At 41.2% G+C, this 26,060-nt stretch overlaps 1 protein-coding gene across 3 annotated transcripts in view; it reads left to right on the forward strand.

The window, feature by feature from the left end:
* Positions 1–3,205: 3,205 nt before the first annotated feature.
* LOC136677024 (potassium voltage-gated channel subfamily C member 1-like) overlaps positions 3,206–26,060 on the forward strand; it is a 38,402-nt gene continuing 15,547 nt past the window's right edge. For all 3 annotated transcript variants that reach the window (XM_066654375.1, XM_066654373.1, XM_066654374.1), the window contains exons 1-2: positions 3,206–3,505; positions 4,072–4,744. In XM_066654375.1, coding sequence (XP_066510472.1) covers positions 4,175–4,744 — 570 coding nt within the window. In that variant the 5' untranslated portion in view covers positions 3,206–3,505; positions 4,072–4,174. The remainder of the gene's footprint in view (positions 3,506–4,071; positions 4,745–26,060) is intronic.

Raw genomic sequence — 26,060 nt, forward strand, 5'->3', positions numbered from 1 at the left:
GGATGGCATGGTGGCGCAACAGGTAGTGTCGTCAATTTTTAATTCTAAATCTGTTTATATCTGCAAAATACAAACAAATAGTTCAAAACTATGTAGCTTTACACTGGATATCTATTCATTGTTCTATTGTTCTTTGGTCTGTTAGTTACATTTTCAAATTTTATTACAAATATATATATATAAGCTAATAGTTTATGTTATATATAAAAAAGAAAGAAACTGTGGGTTTAATTGATACCATATGCTTGCAGGAACCTAACAGTATGATGAATGTAAACATTCAGACATAATTTAGTGCAGTGTAGTTCTTATCCATTAAGTATCGCATGGCTCCCTCTTGTGGCCATTGCCACATATTGGAAAATCTTATTTAAATTCTGGTGTTTTATAGCGCCCCCAAGTGGTGAAGCAGTATCCAGTGTAGCCATAGTGTCGGCCCTCGTGGGCTTCGATCATAGCGATTAACCTGTACTTAAAGATACAGTAAGCATTCCTTCTGGCAACGGTCATATTAAAAACATTACTTAATGAATAACATGTCTGTTAATCTTATCCACTGTGGAACTACAGTGGAACTACCTTTTTACACACACACACACACACACACACGTATTATGTCCATGTGCTTATTTTATTATGGTGCTAATTAAAATTAATTGACATTAATTGAAAAGAAAGTGTATGAGGCTAAAGATCAAACACCAAAAAATATACACTTAAATGAACGTAAACTGGTTTACGTTTTGAGTGGCAGTTGAATCCTGTTCTTTGTTTGGCTTTTTGAACTCTGCGCCCTCAGCCTGTGGTAATGTTTCCGTCGGTTATCACTGGTCGTGTGTGTACGGATGTGGTTTAACCACAGGCTGCTTCACTGTAAATATTGACATACCTATTTAAATCTTAGAGGGATTTAAAGCAGGTAGTGTCACACAGCTCCAGGGACCTGGAGGTTGTGGGTTTGATTCCCGCTCCGGGTGACTGTTGGTGTGTTCTCCCCGTGTCCGCGTGGGTTTGCTCCGGTTTCCTCCCACAGTCCAAAAACACACGTTGCAGGTGGATTGGCGACTCGAAAGTGTCCGTGTGAATGTGTGTGTGTCTGTGTTGCCCTGTGAAGGACTGGCGCCCCCTCCAGGGTGTATTCCCGCCTTGCGCCCAATGATTCCAGGTATCCCCGGAATATTCCCCGCGACCCTAAATTGGATAAGGGTTACAGATAATGAATTAATTAATTAATGCATGAAAATAACAACAATAATAATAATAATAATGTGCAATTATTTGTCATTGTACAACATACTACCAAATATGTCTTTCAACTTTAACCAATCTGGCAGTAAACATACACATGCACACACACACACTCATGCACTAGGGGCTGTGAACACACACCCGGGGAGCAGCTGTGGGTTCAGTGCCTTGGTCAAGAGAACTTGGAGTGGGCATTGAGCCGGCAACCTTCCAGAACTTCACCATTAAACAATGGCTACCCTTGCCTTTGTTTTTTCAAAGAATGCAGCTAACAATGGTATCAGTCTTCTGGGCTCTCAGTACACTCTTGTAATTAATATAAACACAATGAATGGAATTAACATGAAACCTTATCTTGCAGTCTCCGCTGAACGCTTTTCTCACATCACACGTACAATCAACACGTTGGGTGGTGGGGTCTCACTGGACATTGACATAGATCTGCCACTCATTACCTAAGTAATTGCTATGGGTGAGTTCAGTGGCCAGATCCGCCGGCGTTAATGAGTTTCCGACCATAAAACCTCACTGAGGCTGATGAGAACATAAACCTTCTCAATGTCAAACAGATAATCAACACCCCCCTCATTGTGCCCCCTCAACAGCCTCGTTAGCAGTTACAATAAGGACGAAAATATCAACAAGAAACAATTTACAGCGGAAAAAAATGCGTTAAAACACTACAGATATTCATCTGGAATACACAGATCAGCCAAAACATAAGGATGACCTCTTTGTTTCAAAACACATGTCCAGTCTCTCAGCTCTGCTGTACATACAGGAGCGCTTTGTAGTTCTACAATTGCAGACTGTAGTCTATCTGTTGCTCTGCATACATTGTCACCCACTTTCACCAGATTCTACTGGGTCAGAAGACCACCATAAGCTTCTGGAGGCTTTAAACACAGTGTTCACTCACAGTCCACTATAATAAACACCTTGATTATCCACCTTGTAAATCTAAAGTCAGATAGTAACTGATTATAATGTTGCTCCTCCTCTAGTCCTTAATCAGTGGACACAGGATGCTGCCCACACAACACATTTGGTGTGTTTATTATTCTCATTCCAGCAGTGACACTGAGGGGTTTCAAAAAATCCAGCAGCACTGCTGTGTCTGATCCAGTCATACCAGCACAACACACACTAACACACCACATCGAAGTTACTATACACTGCTGGGAATGATCTATGAGTCAAATATAATCTTTTCTCCACAGTTCCTGACCCAAAGGTGGGGAATAAAGCATGGAGAGCAAAATAACTACAAAATGCACTCATGTGATAAGTGGAGCTTATTTTCTGGAGTGGTGAAGGACCATTATGTGCCTTTAAGATGAGTTGTGGTGGTGTTTGTGATTCACAACTAAAACCTCAGTATCTGAACTCATTAATGCTCTTGTGGCTGCCATAACCACAGCGTCTCCACTAACATGTAGCCACACAGAAGAGTAGAGAAGGGAGATAAACTAGAGCGCCCCGGCATTCAGAAGAAACGTTAGATGAGCAGGTGAACCATAGCGTAAAGTTTGAGCATGCGCGTACATGTCGTGACGAAGTGCGTGCTCGCGTGGAGCTGTCGATGGTACTGAAATCCTCCAAAAAATTCGAATCCATTAAGGCATTGCGCATGCGCGTGCGCATTACGCAGAGACTACCCTCACTCCGCTTCAACTGGAGAGACAGAGACAAGAGACAGAGGCAGACACAGAGAGACAGGGGCGAGGGAAGCGGAGAGGATTGGAAAGAGAACACACCTTTGTGGAGGCTTTAATGTTTTCTGAGGGATCTTTCTGGACAAAAGAGAAGATGGAAAGGACACGATTACTCCCCTGTTTAGAATAAGGACCAGCCACGATCGCTGGAACAGAGCACGCGCTGTCGGGGTAACTGTTGCCTGCGCTTGCCAGATCCTCAAATAATCACCTGCTACATTTGGCTATAGGAAAGTGCACGTATGTGATCATCCCCCCTCACATCCCCATGATTGCCGCATGTGTCTGGGACAGGAGGTGAGACACAGACAAGGTGTGGGGAGAGGAGGAACCACCTTTATCTTTTAAGCTAAGCCTCTCCATCCCTCTATCCCTCCATCCTCTGCTCCACAGGAACAACACATCTGAGGGATTCGTGAGCGAGCAGCACCATGATTTTGGAGCGTCTGCTTTTCAGCGTCTCGCTTCGTGCGTTCGTGGGAGGCTAGAGTTATTCTGGAATCTCTTGGCATCTCCGTGTGTTTTTGGGGTCCTACTTTAAGGTATTGTAGGCAGCGTCCTAATTTCTTGATGTGGAACCTGTAGGTTTCCTTCAATTAATGAATGTAACTAAGTCATTCTGGGTTTATTTGGAAGCCGTAGGTCGTTCTGGGTCCATTCATTCAGGTACTGCAGGTGATATTCCAGTTTATTGGTCGATTGATTGGGAACCTATTGGTTTTGCAGTCTTCCAGTGGGTGATGAAGGGTGTTGTAGACAAAATCCTATTTATATGGAACCTGTTGGTTTATGGATTTAATCTCAATCATATATTGAAGCTTGATTTATAATGTATTTATAAACTGCCAGTATATATTTAAATGTAATCCATATCACAGTCAGGGACCCTTTGATTTATTTGTATTGCAGTCTTTAAATGAGGCTCTGTGACCAAAGCCCCATTTATTTAGGTTCTAGTTTGAGTTCCTCCATTTGTTTTGGAAGCCTCCCATCAATCTTCGCATTAACTGTGAGTAATCCAGGCTGTAGATATTTGTAGATCGCGCCTATAATGCGCCCTGTGTGTGTGTGTATGTGTGTGTGTGTGTGTGCCTGGCTGTGGTTCCAGCTCCACTCCTGGTGGACACGGCGGCGGGGTGCTCGTGCTCCAGTGTGGCGAGGTTAGCGCTGGAAACCCGCGGACGTTGGCCGAGACATGCCTGAGCGACGCGATGGTCCAAGGAGACGAGAAAGACCGCGTTGTGATTAACGTGGGCGGCATCCGGCACCAGACTTACCGCAGCACCCTGCGCACTCTGCCGGGGACGCGCCTCGCCTGGCTCGCTGAGCCCGATGCGCACAGCCACTTCGACTACGACGCCCAGATCGACGAGTTCTTCTTCGATAGGCACCCGGGCGTCTTCGCGCACATCCTCAACTACTACCGCACGGGGAAGCTGCACTGCCCCGCGGACGTGTGCGGCCCCCTCTACGAGGAGGAGCTCGCCTTCTGGGGCATCGACGAGACGGACGTGGAGCCGTGTTGCTGGATGACCTACCGGCAGCATCGCGAGGCCGAGGAGGCCCTGGACAGTTTCGGCGGGGGGCCCGCAGAGATGGGCAACGATGACAACGAAACGGACGGCCTGGGTGACCCCGGAGACGGAGACGAAGAACTGGAAATGACCAAGAGGCTAGCTCTGGGGGACGCCCCTGACGGAAAATCCGGGGGTCTGTGGCAGCGCTGGCAACGACGCGTCTGGGCTCTTTTTGAGGACCCTTATTCTTCTAAATATGCAAGGGTGAGTGACAGCAGATTTCAAACTGGGTTTAAGTTTGCTTCATTAACAGTGTAGGCCACAGTAATGCAACATATCCATAAAAGTATGCCATGTTTACACTGGGTAAACGTCTCCCCCAAAGTGTGAATGAATAATTGGTTTAGGAAGCAATTAGAAAAACAGATGGGTTACAGATATATATGTTATGACCCATAGCACTGTGTTATCTTTTCACAGTAGGGGATAGTGAGGATGGACTATGTAGTTTTCTGTTCAGATCTCAAAACTCGGAATAGTGGAGCTTGATGTTCTGTCTCTCTAAGTTGAAAGCTTATTTCGTCTCTCTGTTGACAGCGTTAGTGGTCTCCTAGGTCTTGCATGGCTGTTAGGAGTCCCCATATCTGTTTAACGCTTTGCTTCCTCATTCCTTGTGCAAAGGACTAATCTTAAATCTAATATCTGTTATGTTTTAAACTCTTGAAACCTCTAGCCATTCTTAAACCAAGCCCAGAGCATCCCTTCTGGTTGCTGCAGTGGTGTTATGAAACAGTGGTTTATCACCAAGGACCCTGTCATTATACATGCGCAACTGGTCTTCTCATGCCATGCTGTTATGTTTTAGCACATTTTAGCATGCCTGGCTGAAATGTTGTTGTAAGCTATCCATCAGCCTTCCAAAGATTACAGACACTCACCCCGGGGGGAGCGTGCAATCTGGCTGGGCGTCATGTTGCATTGATCCACAGCTTCCTTGCCTACAGAGCACTGCTGTGCAACCTGCCGTGAGCTGACTCCCCATGCTTGCGTGCTCGTACACAAATTAATCTCTCTGGGAGTTAGATTAAAGAGAATGCCTCATGACTGCATCAAGTCTTTCCTTTATTTATCTGCCCATCTTGCTCTCAGCAGTGACACACATGGAGCTGATGCATCACCAACATATCAATGGGCATCGTGTTGTCTTTCGCACTTTTAAAAGGTCTGTATGAATGGTCAGAAGGAAAACAAGGCTGTTCTGTTAGATTTTTAATGCTGATGTTAACAGTGGTGACAACTTTAAAAGTGTTCTGATGTTCCTTGCTATTTTATATAATATATATTTGAGTCATCTAAGTGCAGCCTATGGTTATTTGACATAAAAGAAGTAATTACGCTACTTACACTGTCATCTCAATGAAAGACAGAGGCATTGGCCGAAATCCATTGGCCAAGTAGTTTCTTGCTCTTCCATGCTTTAAATTTGCTTATTTATGGCTGGACAAGGGCAGTGCCAAGGATTGATCTTTACACTGTAAATCACCTGCTACGTTTGGGGCAACAACAATTAGAGATTTATTTTATTGAGTCTTGACCTAAGCAGTCAATTGAATGGAAACAGATTAGTTTTCTAAAGCTTGTACTGTAATTATCATTAAATGAAAGACGAGGTCTAAACCAGAGAAAAAACTATGTGTAACAAAGCCAGTTAGACCCAGCAGGACATGTTTGTGTTATAAAAACTTGCACCATATTAGCTTCACTTTGAAGCAGTGGCTTTAAGAAGCTGTCAAAGTCTGGGTGTTTGTTGAGTAAATGACTGCACTATAAACACTTAATGCATCTATAAAAATCAGGCGAGCACCGTGCCTGGCCTTTCATGAATTGTTAAATATATCTGACCTGACAAATGTTTGGTGAAAACCCTTTAAAACACAGCTTATATAAGAGCAGACCGTAGACTGTTCCTTTAGACAAGCTAATAGAAGCACTGCTGTATTTAGAAGAATGGGAAACTGACAAGAATCTGGTCATGCAGTGATGCATGGTGTTAATAGCTGGTGACAGGATGTTAGCTCATGAATCAGAAGCAGATTGCATGATAAGAGAAAGTGTTTCACAGAAAACGCATCAAAATCTGATTAAAGGTGATCGATGGAGTTGAATAAAGTCACTTGGTAACGAGTATTAACGTGCTGCAATTTGCAAGATGGAGATAAGGCCTGGTTACATTTCCTAGAAGAACACATCTTTCCAGTGCTGTTGCTTGGTAAACAACTTCTGTAAGACGTACTGCACAAGTATTGAGGCATTGTCCTTTAATGCCATCTTTATGAGCAATGAACCTCCGCCCTTTACTGTGGTGGCTAATCCAAATATAGAAACTGCATGCTTGCTGAATTTTTGTTGCCTTTTGAAGTTGTGTAGAAGTCAAGAATAGCCTACTATGATTTCTGTATTGTGAAGTACTCACTGGTGTGGTTTGCTCGATCAGGACGCAGTCCTTGAATCAGATCTGCGCAGCTCAGCTTCAAAGAGTTCTCATTATCCGTGAATCAGACATGAGACGAAGGGCCGGCGTGATGCTTTGAATTAATGAAAGACGTGAGTCATATGACTGAATGGATTACTACCTAAACAACAAACTTGGTATCCATGTCTACATAGCCCCGTGCACAGCAACCTGAGGGGTCTCTGAGGCTCGGGGAGAAGGGCGAGAGATGCTGGAGCAGGCTCATCTAGCAGCTGTTTGTGTTGGTCTCCCACAGGCACCTGATATATTCATGTCCTTGGCAGACAAGATGCTGCTTTTCCCCCTGTATGTCTTGGGAATACGTTGCCACGGCAACCGTTTCCGAGCTCAAATGAAACTGATTAATGCTGCTCTTTCTTGCGAGGTGCTAGAAAACGTGACAAACTTCGCTTGAGCTCTCAGTGTTCGGTGACAGTGAAGTGTGAGTAATTTTCACTTCCGCTACATCTTTTTGAGAGCCATCAATTTACCAGAAAATGCAATCAGCAAAACGATGCAGCCTCCAATTGTCCTCGGAACCTTTGTTGTCTTGAGTTTGCTTGACAGGGAAATTGATACGTCTCCGTTAGAAATCTACATGATTTTGGAAATGTATAGTATATAAATGGATAAAGATCATTAATAATCACAATAAACAGTAACTCACATCTCCAAGAAACTGAGAGCCACACTGAACTCCCAAAGCTCATCTAGAATGCCAAAGGTTACTAAAGACTAGATAAGTACAAAGCTGGCCCACAGATACCCTCGAAATAAAGGGCCCTGACTGGGTCTTGGCTTGGTCATTAACTTCTAGGATAAACCTTCATTTGGCAAAAAAGCCCTTGCATTATGCGTAGGTTCTTTGAGCTTTAAAAAGGATTTTGACTGATGGATTGCTTGCGTGGTTTAGCATTGCATCACAGGCCAGTTTTATCCTTAGAATACAGAGTGCCCAGCTATAAGTGTCCAGCAATTCTTGGAAAGTTTTCAGCACACCAGAAGACTTCTGTTACTTTCTTATTAATTCCTGTCAATATGGATCTTGTTTTTATCCGGTCTCACTATCTGATTTAGTCACGTGTCTCCTTGCTCCCGTGTGGGCCTCTGGACTATTAAATGCACTAGTGAGCCCTTTCCCTGGGTCAGATTGGAAAAGCTGTTTGTTATTAACGTGCCGGTCGATACGCAAGTGCACCTGCCTGCTTGTCCATGGGTGAGTAAACTGGCATACACCCAAGACTGAGCTCCAGCCAATCCTCGGGGTAGCTACACTGTGCTTGACTTTTTCATGACTGTGAATGTTCACCTAGGGGTCAGCTTGAGCTCTGGACATTAGAAATCCCCATTAATACTTTTGATTTGGGAAGAAAACATAGAGTGGTACCTACAAATATCTGGACATAAGATATAGCTTTATGAAAGACTACATCCAGGGGAGATTTACAAATGAGTACTGCTTAGTGGTCTTAATACTTGTGAAGAGTAAGGGCCAATCCTGAACGGCACAGAAAAAGGGACTTCATCTATTTGGCATACATCAGCATCATGGGATGTTAGCATTTGTTTATTCCTGATGTTTTTCTTGTAGCTGTTGTGCAGTAGATTTCAGCCCAGGTTTAGTGTGCTCCTTTATTTTCAGTGAAAGAGAATTCACACATTATCACCTGATTCCTCACTGGACTCTTTCAGGCTCTGTCCCTGTCACCTGCTGTTCCCCTCACTCAGAAGCCCGATGCAGACAGCACAGTAACCCCCACTGTGGAGCTCACAGTTCTGCACTCAATCACTCACTCCACAGTGGACCGTTCCCAAAGCAACCTGATGGCACATCCTGTAAACAAACCAATTAACAAGTGAGGCATTCTTACTTACACAGCAGAAGCACTGTCATATAGAACACAAAACATCAGAATCTTTAAAAACGTAACACATCCCAAATCTGTATCTCAGCTTCCAGTGTCAATATTTTGATTGATTCTTCAAATTAGCTGCTTAGTTTTTGATCATAAACTCCCCACCTACTTATTCCAAAGGCATTGCGTAAATCCACCTCAAAGTATCTGAAATCAGTTAATAGAAGTGGTGTCTTTAAAGCATTGGAAATACAATGTATTATGCGATATTTAAAAAAGGGATTGTTTATAGCAAAATCGGGTAATCAGGTACATTTTTAAACTATTGTTTTTAAAGAACCTTTCAGTTCATTGTTCCTCAGAAAATCTGATTCTTAAATTAAAATCTCCCTCCACTGAAAATCAAAATTTTCATTTAAGTTGAAATGTTGCAAGGAGGGCAGCATGGTGGTGCAGCAGGTAGTGTCGCAGTCACACAACTCCAGGAGCCCAGAGGTTGTGAGTTCGATTCCCGCTCCAGATGACTGTCTGTGAGGAGTTGGTGTGTTCTGTGTCCGCGTGGGTTTCCTCCGGGTGCTCCGGTTTCCTCCCACAGTCCAAAAACACACGTTGGATAGGTGGATTGGCGACTCAAAAGTGTCCATAGGTGTGAGTGTGTGAGTGAATGTGTGTCTGTGTTGCCCTGTGAAGGACTGGCGCCCCCTCCAGGGTGTATTCCTGCCTTGCGCCCAATGTTTCCAGGTAGGCTCTGGACCCACCGCGACCCTGAATTGGATAAGCAGTTACAGATAATGAATGAATGAATGTTGCAAGGACAGTCTCAAACAGGTGAACTCAGACAGCAGGGTTACATCATTACTTCTTACATCATTAACCTAGGGAACCAATCCTGTCAAGTGGCAGAGAGGTGAGAGGGCAAATTGTAGTGTCATAGACCTATATGTACTCAATGAATTTTAAATTACTTTTAAGCCATTCTTAAGGTATTAGATTTATTTCTGACAAAAACAGAACTTTACAGTTTCTTCCCAGACACTCATTTCACTTCTGGAACCAATGACTCTGCAATATAACCAGTCAATACAAATGCCTTGATGTAACCAAAGTAATGTTTATGGCATGACTTCACAGAGCTTATTTGATAACACAATGTTAAGAATTTTAAAATGTTTTTTGCAATAGGTGCAAGTTCTAGAGAGTTAATGAATAATATTGATGCTGGAGTGGGAATAAGAAGTAAACATGTCAGGTATCTGGATGGGGTTTAGATAAACAGATGGTAGAATCATAAAAACCCAGAGAGAGAGAGAGAGAGAGAGAGAGAGAGAGAGAGAGAGAGAGAGAGAGAGAGAGAGAGGGGTGGGGTAGAATTTCAGCTGGAGTTAACATGTGAATGGTAGCCAAGTCTGAGGGATGCTTGGAAGGCCCAGGCTCATCAGATTGCTCTTGGTTGCCATAGAGATGATGGAGGGGGTTGAGGATCTGTGTTTGGGGGGACACCCATGAGTGCAGAGAACTCACAAATAAACAACACAGAATACAGGAACAAAACCAGTACAACATACAGAAAGACTATGAAAGCACTAAAAACACTTTGCTGTTATGATAGTGATCTTATAGTTTACAGTCACATTGGAAATGCAACATTTATGTCATAAAGGAAGGGGATAAAACACAGCTTTGCCTCCAGAAGACTTCTAAACTGGAGAATGTTTCATACACTTTACACAATTAAGAATTTTGCCAATACAACATTTTTCTTTGGCAAACTTTTAAGACCTAAATGAGTCCCAATGTTCCAACTATGAGGTGATAACAGCATAACACACACAGACAGCTTGTTTGCTGTTTATAGCCAACTGGGTGATAAAAACAGGGAAACATTCTGAACACTGATATTCATTGAGGGTTTGGACAGAATATTCATGCAGAGACTTTGTTTGAAAATCAATGTACATTAGGATAATTTGAATATATATTTATACATATTATAACAACAGTGGCTATTAAAGTTTAGCCTTTGGTTCAGGAACAGGTACAATACTTAAAGCAATAAGAAATTCATCATCATCATCATCTGACATCACTGACAAATCAAATTGAAAGAAAAAGGTATTGTTTGTCCCATCAATTGCATTTATTTCAAGCAGTTGGTGGTCTTTTTGGTTGCCATCCCTGGCACTCTCCTCCCAACCCTCTCTCTCCTCCTATTTCAGTGAATAGTTATTAAACTGTCTGCAGTGTCTCCTTTTGTACCAGCAGGCTTGCACTAAGCTCATTGCAAGAGATCACTTAAACACAGTATTTTCTGACAAATAAATAGAGCATAGTCAGTGGATGTAGCTAGAAACAATACAATGGACCACACAAAGAGCTTGGGATTTAGGCAAGCCATTGGACCAGAAGTAGCTAATGAGGTTTGTGTGGCAGCATAAGACATGGATTGCATGGAATAACAAGGATTCTCTTGCTGTATGAATGCTGAACAGAGCTGGTCTCTGGAGGGAGCTCTGAGCGATTAACATTAATTAGGCTGCAGCGGCACACCAAAGCCCAGGCCCTGTTAATTAATGGAGAGAGATAGGGAGGAGTCCCATTACTTAGCTGCCATGCTAGCTAACCTTCTGTCTGTTTTTCTGACAGTGATCTTCTCTCTGAGGGACTGAGAGTTGATTTGATAAGCTAGGGAGTTTTTTTCCATGAATTATAATGTCTAAACATTTCTGTGCATGCTTGTACTATAAGTACATTTAGCTACTTTAAGGGGCAACTGTTCCTGATTCAGTGTTTAGTTTGTATAGAGGAGCCACATAAGGCCGCCATGCTCAGTTTTGGCTAGAGGGGTATAAAGTCAACAAGTATTGGGCTCTGGGCCAGTGGAAGTGCTATTTATGGGATATCAGTTCCTTGACCTCATTAATACTACTATTTCTATGGCTAAATGAAATCAAATTCTCACAGTTACACAATACATCTTCAAATATATACATTTTCCAGAGGCATAGAACTTAAAATTAAGGACAGGCTCCAATGCTTCTGGTTGATCAGAGGAAGATGGGTTCTCTTTTTGATGTTTGATCTGAGGGAGTTGCTCACTTGGGGCTAGGACCTGGAACTCTGGCAAGAATCATTGAATTGAACTGAATAAAATTCATTGACGTTACCCTTGATTTCAGAAAACCTGTTGATCTGCAGACTACTGGTCATGATATTTCATTGTGCCAGCGCCTTTGGTTATTTATTTAAATAAGCAATTTTCAGCCGTGTTATTTGTACATTAATATTCTGCAAAAAAAGAAAAAAAATGCAGTCTCAACAATATACACAGCATGATATTCACAGACAAACACACATAGTAGCATCTACCATAGTTCATGTGCTGCCACGAACTGGGTAGGAGTTAATTTAACATACCACTGCAGTTTTGACTGGGTATAAACACACACACACACAAACACACCAAGCCATTCATTTATAGAAAGTGTTGATCTGATTCACAGCCCACTCATAAAACCATATTATGCATGCAGACTTGCCTTACAGAAACCTACACACCATGATGCACTACTTTGTTCCTTTTGGCCTTCCTCGGCTGATAAAGAGCAGACAGACACCCCCAGTACACCCCCCCTCCTCCTGCCCCCCACAACCCAACCTCTTCCAAATGTTCCTAATCATGTCACAGCCCCTCTTCATTTCCCCCAGTTTTGCCTCGGAGCACTAAGTGGAGCAGGACACCCCTTTAAAAAGCACCAGGGCAGTGTCTCCAGAGAGAAGGCAGCTGTGAATAGCAGAGGCAGAGCCCAGCCAGGAGCATGGGAGTCAGACTCTCAAACTGGGGCATTCACAGAGGCTTAGGCCAGTGGAGTTTGTTTAAAGGATGCTATCTGGGGAATAGCATGAGTGGGGATTCGACTTAAATAGAAGAATCCACTCAATATAGACATAATAAGCTTTAAGCTGGTATGATTTTTTTTTGCCTCAAACCACATATTGCATAGTACATGTTGCATATGTACCAAAAATAATTTTGGAGTTGGCTCTTTGGAATGATCCCTTTAAGGGCTTTTCAATAGGTTGTTCTTGAATAGAATACCCCAGTGTTTGTCAACCTAATTTCCATCACATAATTGCTTTCATCTGTATATGCACACATGCATAAGTAAATAAGTGGGACACTCAGGAGCAGCTGTATGTGAGCTTAAGTTCGCTATGGTCAATATATTACCAAGCATGAGGCTATGGTACACTGGGCTATGGAGCAGTGAAATGGTCATCTCTGTTGAGGTCACGCATCATTCAGTATTTTAGGGATGAGTTTAAATGGTGTTTATGAACCAGAACTATTCATCTAACATCAATCCCTAGCCTCATTAATATTGTCATAAATGCTACCAAATCCTCAGATGTTCTAGCATCCAGTCAATATCTTTCCCAGAAAAGCAGGTGCTACAAAGGTGGGATATATGACCTATTAATATCTGCTGATTTTAAATGATTTGGATGGACATGCCCCATAAATCTGACCCTGTAGTGTAGATGCTTATTGCCTCCACAGTTAAGGCTTAATGGTATGGAGATGTTAAACTCACAAAGACACATAGATCTGAGGTAATGCAAGCCATGAATGCTCATCGGTCAAGTCCTGATTTGTAATTAGATAAAAAATTCAAAACCTGAAATGTGGTGTGCATTATGAAGGCATGGAGCAAATGGTGCATTATGAAATTAAAGTTGCTCAGATTTTTTATACTAAAAACAACAACAAAGTTCTTCTAGAATTTTAATGATAAAGGGAGATCCCAGAATAGAACAATGAATGCAGCACTTAAAACAAAGTACGCTTTTAGTTCTGGAGGCAGGAAGTGCTGTTGGAGAGGGATGGAGTAGAGGCTCTGCTTAGGGCATAAATTACACCCAGTGTGTGTGTTTTTGTGGAAGCAGCAGCATCTCACTTTTAGACAAATACTACGGTATGGTGTAATGAGTATGCAATGTACTGCTTTAATAGCCTCAGCTGGATCTGCAGACAAAAGAGTTGTTGCTATGCACAAGTTGTCCTGGTAGCTGCTTCCTCATTTTGTGGCCAAATGAAGTAACATGAAACCAGACGCAAACATTCAAACAGATATCAGCTTCTGCTCTAATGCATGTACAATATATTGTGCATAAATATTTGCCCTGTCACTGGGACAAGCCAAAAATGATGGAGTAATAAGAATACGATTTGGCCATGTAAAGATCAGGGCACTAAATGAATGTGTACACAGGTAGAATAATTGTAGCTTGGAAGAAGATGGAGAACTGAACTATTTTCAGCTTGGGCAACTTTTAACATGAATACATAAAGGAACAGCACATACAATAATGAATAGATGCTCTAGACATACAGTAAAACCCAGTGAAAATAGGTAAACTTACCACGATGAAAAATGATGAATAATTACCACATACAATAATTTAGCCCTCTGTAAATTTTTACATGTTTAAAAACCAATGCCTTTATACATTTAAAGTATTGCCTTATGTGGCACGGTGGCGCAGCAGTTAATGTCACAGTCACACAGCTCCAGGGGCCTGGAGGTTGTGGGTTTGATTCCCACTCCGGGTGACTGTCTGTGAGGAGTTGGTGTGTTCTCCCCGTGTCCGCGTGGGTTTCCTCCAGGTGCTCTGGTTTCCTCCCACAGTCCAAAAACACACGTTGGTAGGTGGATTGGCGACTCAAAAAGTGTGTGTGTGTGTGTGTGTTGCCCTGTGAAGAACTGGCGCCCCCTCCAGGGTGTGTTCCCGCCTTGCGCCCAATGATTCCAGGAAGGCTCTGGACCCACCGCGACCCTGAACTGGATAAGTGCTTAATGACTATATGTCTACATTATGTCATATGATAATGACTGAATGTATTGCCTTATTTTATCATCAGGGAAGATCCAGGGAGGACTTTTTCAAGGTAATCAAAACAAGTCCTAAAAAATCTCAAAAAGGAACTGCATATAATCCTTTACTTCTCTGCATTTAATTAATTTTAAAATACATATTGCAACACAACAATACGACAGAGAGAGCTGTAGCTTTTCTGTCCTTATGAAGCAAAGCATCAGTGTTCTTTATTCATGGAATATGAATATGAGTTGTGTAGTATCACTGCTGCTGTGGAAAGGTCTGCCACTGGAGCATGCCTGTAAGTGTACTAATTTTGGGCTTGTGTAGGTGCTGTGTACATTTAGAGTACGTGGGCTGAATATGTCTATAGGTGTTGTGCTGCATGAAATGAAGGTGAAAGACCTGAAATCCTAGCTCTATTTAGTTGTACCCCAAAAATAAGCCTTACTACACTGAGTCAGCTTGATGTCAAATATCAAGCTGTTTCAAGTGGAAGAGGATCTCCATGATGGAATTTTAAACTGATTATCAAGGGGATTTAAAAAAAAATGTTTTAAAAGTATTAAAAAAGCAAATATGTTTGTTAATGATTTATTATTGAACCTTTTCAACATAACCATCAACTTGGTTTTGATTGTCCCTAGCACAAATGAGCATGCTGTAGAAATCTACAAATGCTGCTGTTGATCCGCAGTAATTAAACATGTTTGGATGTCCATATAAACTGGTGTCTATGTTACAGTGAAGGTTCTGTCCTGAATTTATATATAAATCTACCATACACCCTAAACACAGACATGTGAGTGTGATGACGCAGATGCAATACTTGCGTTGGTGGAGGAGGTGACCATGGCAGTAAATGTCCTACTGGTCCTCAGTGGGTACAGTAGTGTTACACATGGCCAGGGCAACTGCTCCATGCATGTCCATGCCAGACCACTCCAGGCTTTAACGTGTTTGCCAAGCCCATGTGACATGTGGTGTTCCACAATGCCCTGGACCTGCCCAAGGTCCAACTTTCAATATTCATGTGGTGTTTGATGCATTTCTGTGTGTGTTTTTCTCTGTGGAAATACAGCTTGCTAAATCGACAACTCTTTGTTGAATTATTATGCATTTAATCATTTTATGAGTATTTATATACACACTCTTATTTACATGGTTACATATAGTCACTGTTCAATGTATCTACATTTTTGTTAATATTTAGCTTACTGCATCATTCAAACTCAGCAGCTGTTTTATGATGAATGGACCAATAGAAATGTTCCAAAATTAGTTTCACATTTACTTCCACTAAGAAGGCTTTTTCCTTTTCCTGTACAGTTACCATTTTGGAGATGTATGTTTTTTAAACAGTGTCAAAACGTACACATCAACGTGGGAATCCCTAGATTAGTGGAAATCCTAATTTCAACTGCACCATTCAAGCAACAGTGTTGGCCATGGCTAGCACATAATCAGTTCATGAGCAAGTACTAATTCAGTGATAATTGAGTGGTGGCAAAATCACAGTGTTGTGCCCTCGACTGAGAAATGTGGGCAATGTGGGTGCAACCTCCCACTGAGTCTACAGCCACACAATTTCACAGCTCCTCCTGCCAGGCTACAAAGACCTTACTGGACTCCACGAATGCGGGCTTGACCGCAAGCCAATCCACCAGTCTTCCTCCAGTGCCTCTGTGTATCTTTAATCCTCTCAGATGTCTTATCGCAGCCTGATGACCACACACACAGTGGATGGGAGAGCATTATTAGAGCTTTATGGCACTTTAATGAGCATTCCTGTCCTGTGTGTGAGAGAGCCAACAGAGCAAAAGCTATAGAGAGATGAGATAGAGCGAGAGGCTTTGGAACAAAGCTTTGATTAGCAATGACCACACTACAAACTCTCCAGTGTTAAGTCAACACTATTAGTGTTAAATTAACACTGTGAACAAGCTTGGTGTTTAGTTAACAATAATAGTATTGATTTAACACTGGTGAATTAGCTGTGAATGGATGATGTACACACCCAGAACACATTGAACATAAATAGCGTGCATATTTCTTGTTGTAACGATCAAAGAAAACATCCAGAACACAACATGTTTTTGTGATGCAATAAGCCCACAGATGAAAATCTGTTGTGTCAGCACTGACCAGAGATACGCTGAAATATTACTGTCTGAATGGTAGGCTAATGAAATAGCTGAAATAGCTTCATAAATATGATAAAGTAGATACACTACTGAGCAAATGTCAGAGACAACTACAGGCAAGCTTCTGTTCCACTTCTAGAGTTTTACTTTTTTAGATTTTAAGTCCATAGCACCATACTCCTTACCCTACATGTCCAGTTCTGGTGATCTATATAGAAATTTTACTCTCTTTTGTATCTATATATGACATTTTTAGACAATCTGGAAGGCTGGACTCCAGCAGACTTTGGTGACATTTCGGTTCAAGCACAGCTACACATACGTGCAGGTTCCCTAAAGAAACTATGAAGGAACGATGCTTTAAAATCCACATTTTACATTATGGACACAACAGATCAAGTGAAATTGATTCACTTACAAAGAAATTAAGGTATTTATGGAGGTTCTTTATCTGTATATTGAAGGCTGCTCCCTAAGTGACCACTATCCTTTCTTCAGTAATGTGCTGATAATCATCAGGGAGTAAAAGAAGAGTTTTTTTCTTGGCTAAGATAAATCTGGCTGAGAGCTCATTCTACATTAAGCAAATAAAAATGACGCCTAATGCACAAATGCATTAGGGCACTCCTTACAGTATACAGTGCCATCTCATCTGACGGGCCAGACAGAGTGATCCCAGATTAGAACAGAATACATTTATGAATTATTGCAAACTAATGCAGCTTGGGTGTGCGTATTCAGTGTCATGTGTTCAAATACACGTAAATTTAAAGTGCTGTTGAGAGCATCCAGTCGAGCTGTTGCTGCTCTTTTTTTGCTTGTCATGTCTAATGCAGTATTTTTAGTAGTTTAAATGTTTAGCCTTAAAGTTTTAAGATTAATAATTTAGGTGCATGTGCACAATGACAACACAGCAGTCTTGTACTTGTAGATGACCAGAACACGTTGAGAGCGCACATGCTTATGTAAGTGAATAACAAATTTTGGTCTTTGTAAATTTTCTTTGCCACTGTGCTCCCATCATTTCATGTAACACAGTTGTTGCCAAGCAGCTTTACAGAAACTGGTTTCACAGAAGCTTGTATATTTTGATAGCTTTCTCTGCTTACTGATGTGCATATACTCTGTTTGGCCAAATTACCTCTTCCTATGTTTCTTCTCAAATCAAGGGTATTTATTCTAGATATTGGAACATTGCTGGGAATAGATTGCATTCAGCCGCATGTACATCTGTGAGGTCAGATCCTGCTGATAGGTTATTATTTTATCATCAGAGATGCTGCTCCTTTACTAGATGTGGCAGTGCAACTTCTAATCCAGACATAATATTAAGCCTTCTTAGGCTGTAGAGCATCCCATTGTAATGGCCTGTCTATTCCCGTGGAGATAATTCAAGGTGTGCCTGCGAGGATAAATACATGTGTTGGCAATGGTTAAACATTAAAGTTGTAGAAATAATTTAATAATAGAAATGTCTAGAAATGTTTCTGTGTATACTGTACATAATGCATTGTCCTGATCTTCAACAACACTGATTTTTACAGCATTTTTGGTATAATCTGAGAACAGTTTTGATTTGAGAAGCTGATGCTCATTGAACAGCACAATGACATTTGATTGGCAGTTAGTGTACTATACAATTACTGTCAAAAAAAGTAGCATCCAAATAAACGTTTCCCAGACAATTGCTGCTAGGAACTCCAGACACGTGCTAGTAAGCCCATGCACCACCCAGATTTGAGATGACAACACTGAATATAATTAGATTTCCAGAGTTCACACCAAATCCTTCCTGCACCCTCTATTTTGAGACGGTGTAATGTCAGCCAGTGACATCTAAGAAAGTCCATGGAACATTCTGTAACTGAAAGAAATTTTTACCTTAAACATGATACTAACTTTAGTTTAGGGCAGTTTAAATGGATGATCTGTGTAAATATTCTTGTTATTTTTAATTTTTCACACTGAATTGTTGATTCTTCACATGTGCCAGACTTGTTTGTTGGTTGGACTGAGAGTCAATTAACAAAAAGTCAGTTGTCCTATTTCAGGCATTTGGGAATTGAGAGCTGACTTCAGAGCTTTCCACACTGTGAGATTCACATGGTGTGAGATATAGTCACCCGTTACTGTCTAGACATTACTTGTAAAATAGTTAACAACATTGGCTTACAGTTGTAATGCTTTTTGTTTAAAGCTGTATACAAACATGGGTCACACAGCTGAATTTTTAAATAGTGGTAGCCATTTCTGGAACCCTGAATGAAGAGAATTGGGTGGACTGCTTCAGTTGAACATTTTGAATTGAACTGATTCCAGATATTTTTGGAGGTGAACAGTTTTTGTCCAATATATATATATATATATATATATATATATATATATATATATATATATATATATATATATATATATATGTATATTAAATTATTTAAAATGGTTGCAATTCAATTTCAGACCATAGACAATTAAAACCAAAACAAATGCCATTCAAGAACCTTTTGAATGTTCAGTAAATGAAAAGTAAATATTCTCCCACGCTACTAGCCTTTAGCATGACTCCTCAGTAGTATTTTATTACCAATCAGGTGCTTCTGCATACTAATACCCTCCATGACCCCCACTCCCCTCCCAACCAGACCTGATCCAATCATTTGCTTTTCTTTGCCCCCTCCCCCCTCCCCTCCCAAGCAATTTCATCCCCCTACCCTCTGAAGAGAATCGTGACCCCTGACATTTATGAAAGGCCAGCAGTGGTCTCCAATGGCCAGATCTCTGACCTCCTCTCTGGCCAGTCCTGTAGCCCCAGGGGTTTTGGCTCATGCATGCAGAGGGTCCCTACAGATATCAGCTGATGGGGGTCTTGGCTCTAGAGTACAGGCCTTAAAGGACAGGCATCAAACAGCACTGATGTTGGGAGCTGTCAGTAGTTTCAGTTGCAGAGCTTTGATGCTTCCTGAAGGCGGTCCACCAAAACACACACACGCTCAAACACAGACATACACACACACACATGATTTTCAACTCTCACAGACACAAAACACCAGCAACTACAGCAAGGCCCTCTCAATGGACTTAAAACACACAGCAACAGCAGCACAGACACAGCCTTAAATGTAGCAGCAAGGCAGTGTTAGGTTACATAAGAGAACGTGACAGGCTTTCATCTCCAGGAAGCGAGGTAGAACCAGAGAAAGAGGTAGAGACACAGAGAAGTGATGTAAGGCAGAAAGGGGGAGGCTGCTGTGCTATTTTTGAGACACTTTAGCAAGGTTCTGTCTCTTTCTGTCTTCTCTCTCTCTCTCTCTCTCTCTCTCCCTCTCTCTCTTTCACTCTCTCTCTCTCTCTCCCTTTGGCTGTCTCTTTTGCAACATGGGATCGAAGCCTTGTCACAAATGCCACGTATCACAGTGCAGTAATAACAGCTCAACAGTTTATTTTTATTTGCTAAATCCAGTCCATAAATCATTGTTTGAGTCCAATGCTCCAGTGCCTCCCAATAACCAAAATGGCCTGTGTCATGGGAAACTGAATATGTTACAGAGCTTAATTAGTGATGTAAACACTATTAAAGTTTCTAAAACATTTCTAACCCATATATGGAAGTGAAGCTTGCAGAAAACACCATTTGTTTTTTATGATAACAAAAGTCAGGTCAGGGGTCATTATGTAACTCGTGTTTGGGATAAACTATTTAGTTTACAAATTTAGATTTTTTTGACCCTATTTGAAAACATCAGCTGCCTTTTACTTTGTGTCACAATGAATGGAATAATAAAAATAACAGTAAAAAAATGATATGGACCAAAACGCGTTTCGCTATAGCGCCACCATTAGGCCAATCAGTGTAATTTTTGTTATCCTCCGAGATGCACACAAACTACATCTACCCTCCAAGTGGAGTGTCTGTATGACCTACAGTCTCTTCCGCACAACGACTTTTACAGGAGAAAAAGAATTAAAAAAAGGAAAAAAAACAAAAGTAGTTATTCTCATTTAAAGTTACCCTTTTGTAGATACAAATTGTTCCGTCACATAATTGGATTTCAGGGAAAATATAAAAGAAGAAATTCAGGCAATGGGCCCTTTAAGCATTCAAATCATTAGTACAGGAAGCCTTTGCCTATGCCACATATATTATGCCAGTAACTTCAATGCTTGCATTATTGCTTTATATGTGTGAGTGTGTGTGAGAGAGTGTGTGTGTGTGTGTGTGTGTGTGAACACGATATATCCATTAGCCTTTATCTGACGAGCTGATATCAGTACTGGATTTATAAAGGCTATAATGCAATTTGATGTCAGGATAAAGTTGGTGACTAAAGTAATGGGAATACCCAAAGGAACAAAGTGAATGCATTGCTATTCACTGCTTTATTTCCTTCAGATTTAAGTGCTTATTATTCATTCATTGTCTGTAACTGCTTATCCCGTTCAGGGTGGGTCTGGTGCCGACCTGGAATCACTGGGCACAAGGCAGCAACAGAGCCTGGAGGTGGTGCTAGTCCTTCACAGGGCGACACACGCTCACATATTCACTCACGCACACACTCACACCTATGGACAATTTTGAGTCGGAAATCCACCTACCAACATATGTTTGTGGACCATGGGAGGAAACAGGAGCACCCGGAGGAAACCCACGTGTACACAGGGAGAACACACCAAACTCCTCACAGACAGTCACTTGAAGTGAGACTTGAACCCACAACCTCCAGGTCCCTGGAGCTGTGCGAATGTGCTACCTGCTGCACCACTGTGCCGCCCCATGTGTTTATTAGATGAGAACAATTATTAAAGCAGACTTTGCATAAAAATCATCTTAATGCATTTTTTAAAAAAGTTTGAAATGCACACACATATTTTTCACTGTGTTTTTGTAAGTTCTGAATGCCATTATTTTGATATCATTGGCATTTTTTCTGTAAACTTGGATAAAGTTTCTGGAAGTGACAATGGATCAATCTGTGTTAGATTATTGGTAAATAGTTGGTGCATAAATCTGCATGAACCATCATTTATTTATTAAGTATATATTTATTATAGTTACTTATTTACTCATTTATTTATTTGCATATGTGCACATGCAGCTGTGATAAAGGTCTCTCCTGTATCTTTGGGATTATTTGAAGTACCATTTGTGATTCAGAACTAACTTACATCAATACTGCACCACTGGATGAATGCAGTCATATTCTCACAGCAGTGTTTCTGGAGCAAACTGCATATTAATATAATTATTTTCCGAAGAAAGCAGCAAAGCTGCATATAACTCCTGCTGTGTAACCATTACTAATGAAAGGCCTGTGACAGGAGGTCAGAGTTCACTCTGAGGTTTAGCTATACATTGGTGATGGATGGTGATGGACTGCAAGGTTACAGACAGGCAACACAGAAGATGTTTATACTATTGCTTGATTTATTAACACTAACTCTGAAAAGGTGTGAATGATTTGCTTTGAAAGTACATTGTGTAATGAGTATATAATATATATTACACAATGTAATGTTGCTGTGACATTTGGCAGTCAGCCTATGGAACATTACAACAACAGAACATTAGTTCTGGATCACAGACCCTCCAACTCCCATAAGGTATTGAATGGTGCTCCATCACTCTAGAACAGTGTTAATGCTCTGTGGCATAATCAAATCGGCCTTAGTATTCCCCTTGCCCATGCTTGGCACTGGGGATGGTGACCTCACCTGGCTACACATCAGTGAATTTGCTAGGTGGCTAGCTCCAGGGGCCTGGAGGTTGTGGATTCGATTCCCGCTCCGGGTGACTGTCTGTGAGGAGTTGGTGTGTTCTCCCTGTGTCCGCGTGGGTTTCCTCCGGGTGCTCCGGTTTCCTCCCACAGTCCAAAAACACACGTTGCAGGTGGATTGGCGACTCGAAAGTGTCCGTAGGGATGAGTGTGTGAGTGAATGTGTGTGTGTCTGTGTTGCTGTGTGAAGGACTGGCGTCCCCTCCAGGGTGTATTCCCGCCTTGCGCCCGATGATTCCAGGTAGGCTCTGGACCCTCCGCGACCCTAAAATTGGATAAGCGGTTACAGATAATGGATGGATGGCACAGCAGGTAGTGTCACAGTCACACAGCTCCAGGGACCTGAAGATTGTGGGTTCGATTCCTGCTCCGTGTGACTGTCTGTGAGGAGTTGGTGTGATCTCCCTGTGTCTGTGTGGGTTTACTCCAGGTGCTCTGGTTTCCTCCCACAGTCCAAGAACACATGTTGGTAGGTGGATTGTCCACTTAAAAGTGTCCGTGAAGACAGTCCTTCCTGCCTGACGCCCAATGATTCCAGGTAGGCTCTGGACCCACCGCGCCCCTGAACTGGATAAGCGCTTACAGATAATGAATAAATGAATGTTTATGATGGCTGAAATGATACACAATTTTATAAGTGCAGTGGTCACTAGTAAGTCCCTGCTGGTTCATGTATATGAGAGTGATTAAGATAGTGAGTGTGGGCTTGGCGCTCCCATGCGTGGGATTGACGTGGGAGGTTTACCCAAGGCCTGTACTCGACCACTCTTTTCACCTATACAACATGCAAGGACACACTGATGGAATAAATAATAACTTGCTACACTTGATGACAAAAAATCATTTTAGAATTCACAGTATGTGAGGCTGTAATTCAGATGGAGTAGCTATGAGAAGTCACAGTGTGCTGCCTTTTAAGTCAGCTTGACATGAACATAGACATACCCACTTGTTGGTACATGTCCTTGGTTATGTTAAGCGTCACTAATAATACTATAACATAAAAAACCCCCAATAACTGAGGAGATGAATCTGAAAGTGCAAAAGCCAGACTGATGTGTTGCACCAAATCAATTGACTTCATCATATTTCACACACAGCAGACCAGACTGACGTTGATGCTCTTGAGAACTCATTATGTCAATCACTTGGAGCTACTTTCCCATAGAGATGATACATATTGCCCTGGGTTGAGAAGTGCTAGGACAGGGGAAGAAGGAATGTGCACTGAAATCGAAGTGACACAAAGGAGCATAAATCTGTCTCTTTACTTTTGATCGCAAACAAAGTATCTGCATTTTTGTCTGATAACCACAAGACAGCCCGAATGTCAGCCTGAGTACTACTTACGCAGAAAATATCACCATGCATCCAAAAGTGAATGCAGTATTCTGAATGTTTTATTTAGTGATAGAAACCATGGTACCATTCAGAAATATCCATTTCCCCATGCTGATCTATTTTACCATGCCAAAGGTGGTCATGCACACACTATATCTCTGGCAGAAGATGAAAGCAGTACTCAAAGATATTGAATGTGTTGCTTGAAAGATTTTGATAGTGTTTGAGGGGTTACTACACATTTATCAGTAAGTGTTACAAAACTTGCATGTACTTATTTATTTGTTTATTTATTTTTTTATTTGTTATTTTTGATATGAGAGAATGGAATGGAACCCTGAATCTAATCTTTAAGGGAAGTAACATTACTGAGATATCAACCATTTGATCTCTACAATCTATAGTCTAATGTCATCTAGTTGCTCTTTTTTTCTGAATTAATTATACTAAGATTTAGCCTCATCAGAAAAGAATAAATGAGAGAGAGAGAGAGAGAGAGATAGCTTGCATTTTCCATAGCTGAAAGATACAGATGGTACCTTTATTCTGCTATTTCATCAGGCTCATTACTGAACACTGTATAATGGCTTGAAGCATTCCGCTCCAATAATGGTTGCCAATGGCCATCTTGGGCTCTGGGATCCGTATTTAGAGCCACTGCCTGTCATCACATAGTGGGTATAAATGTTTATGCATTTGGAGGCTTGTTTGTTTGTCAACTTCATACATGCAAATGTACAAACTGTTGATTTTCACATACATGTAATACAGCCTCCATATTAGAAATATGGTACCCATTTTTACTTATTTAACCAATGTGACCACATGGAAAATGGCACAGATTGTTAGAGATGTGATGTCAGACACTGAATATATAGCACTAGGTCATAATGCATCAAACAGCCGTAATTATTATTTAAAGAAATGTATATAACAACTACTCTATATAAAGAGCTTATTGATTCAATTGTGGTATTACATCACCATAATTACCCATTTCACATCATACCAACCTGAATGACATTGTTATATCTGTGGTAAAGAGTTTTTAACAATAGGTGGAAATTCCTTTTAACATAAAATTTATTTATGTGAATAATCATGTGTTTATAGAACATTTTAAAAAATTATTGAATGTATTATTGACGTACAATTAATTGCTGCCACAGGAATAGCATTAATACGCTGCTGATGTGCTGTGTCCTTCCTGGACAAGTTCAGGAGCTCAGGGAATTAGCAGTAAATCAATGTGTCCTACACTGTTGGAGTTTGTGCACATTTACTCCATGTGCAGAAATGAGGGAACTCTCACTCTAAACTTTACTTTTTCAAGCTCTTTACTTTTTCAACTAAACTTTCCCCACATTAACATCTACTCAACCTTGAACAGTACTTGACCACACCTCAGGGTTATACCTGTTTTCCACTTCTTTCCCTCCTCACATTCTCAAAGCTGAGATTCTTCAGTATTGTAGTGGTGTTAAGTGGAGTTACACAACATCCATTACCCACCTTTAACTGCAGATACTGCCACACTAATCCTTCTAGTCCCATTTAAGATCCTCCGGTGAGCTCAGGAGTTCAGACTGTAGCCATTGGAGGTAAAGAAAATACGCTCTATATTCACACATAAAAACTATTTTGAACACTAAAGTAAAGATGGGGTTTCCTGAATTATTATCTTCCTTAAACTGAGCACCATGGGCAAATGAAACGTGACTATTACCTTTTAGGGCAAACGAGTCCATTTTAATATCAAAAGGTACCACACAAAAATTATCAAGGTGATCATTTGTCTTTTTAAAAATGTCTTACAGGCGTGGTTCCCCTGACAGGGATTAAGCTTAGTCCTGCACTATTTCCTCCTTTCAATGGAAAATCACAATTAAAAATGCTGTGTACTCCAGCACTAGGCTTAATCCCTGTTTGTAAACCACCCAAACCAGTTTATGCTCCACATAGGGGGTCCCCCACACTAGGGGAGGCCAAGTTGGAACTTGTTTTTTAATAATATGGCCACGTTTATTTATGAGCAAAGAAAGGAAATGTGGATGTTCTGTTGTTTAAGGAATTGAACTATGG

This window comes from Hoplias malabaricus, chromosome X2, assembly GCF_029633855.1.
Source record: "Hoplias malabaricus isolate fHopMal1 chromosome X2, fHopMal1.hap1, whole genome shotgun sequence".
Classification (NCBI taxonomy): domain Eukaryota; kingdom Metazoa; phylum Chordata; class Actinopteri; order Characiformes; family Erythrinidae; genus Hoplias; species Hoplias malabaricus.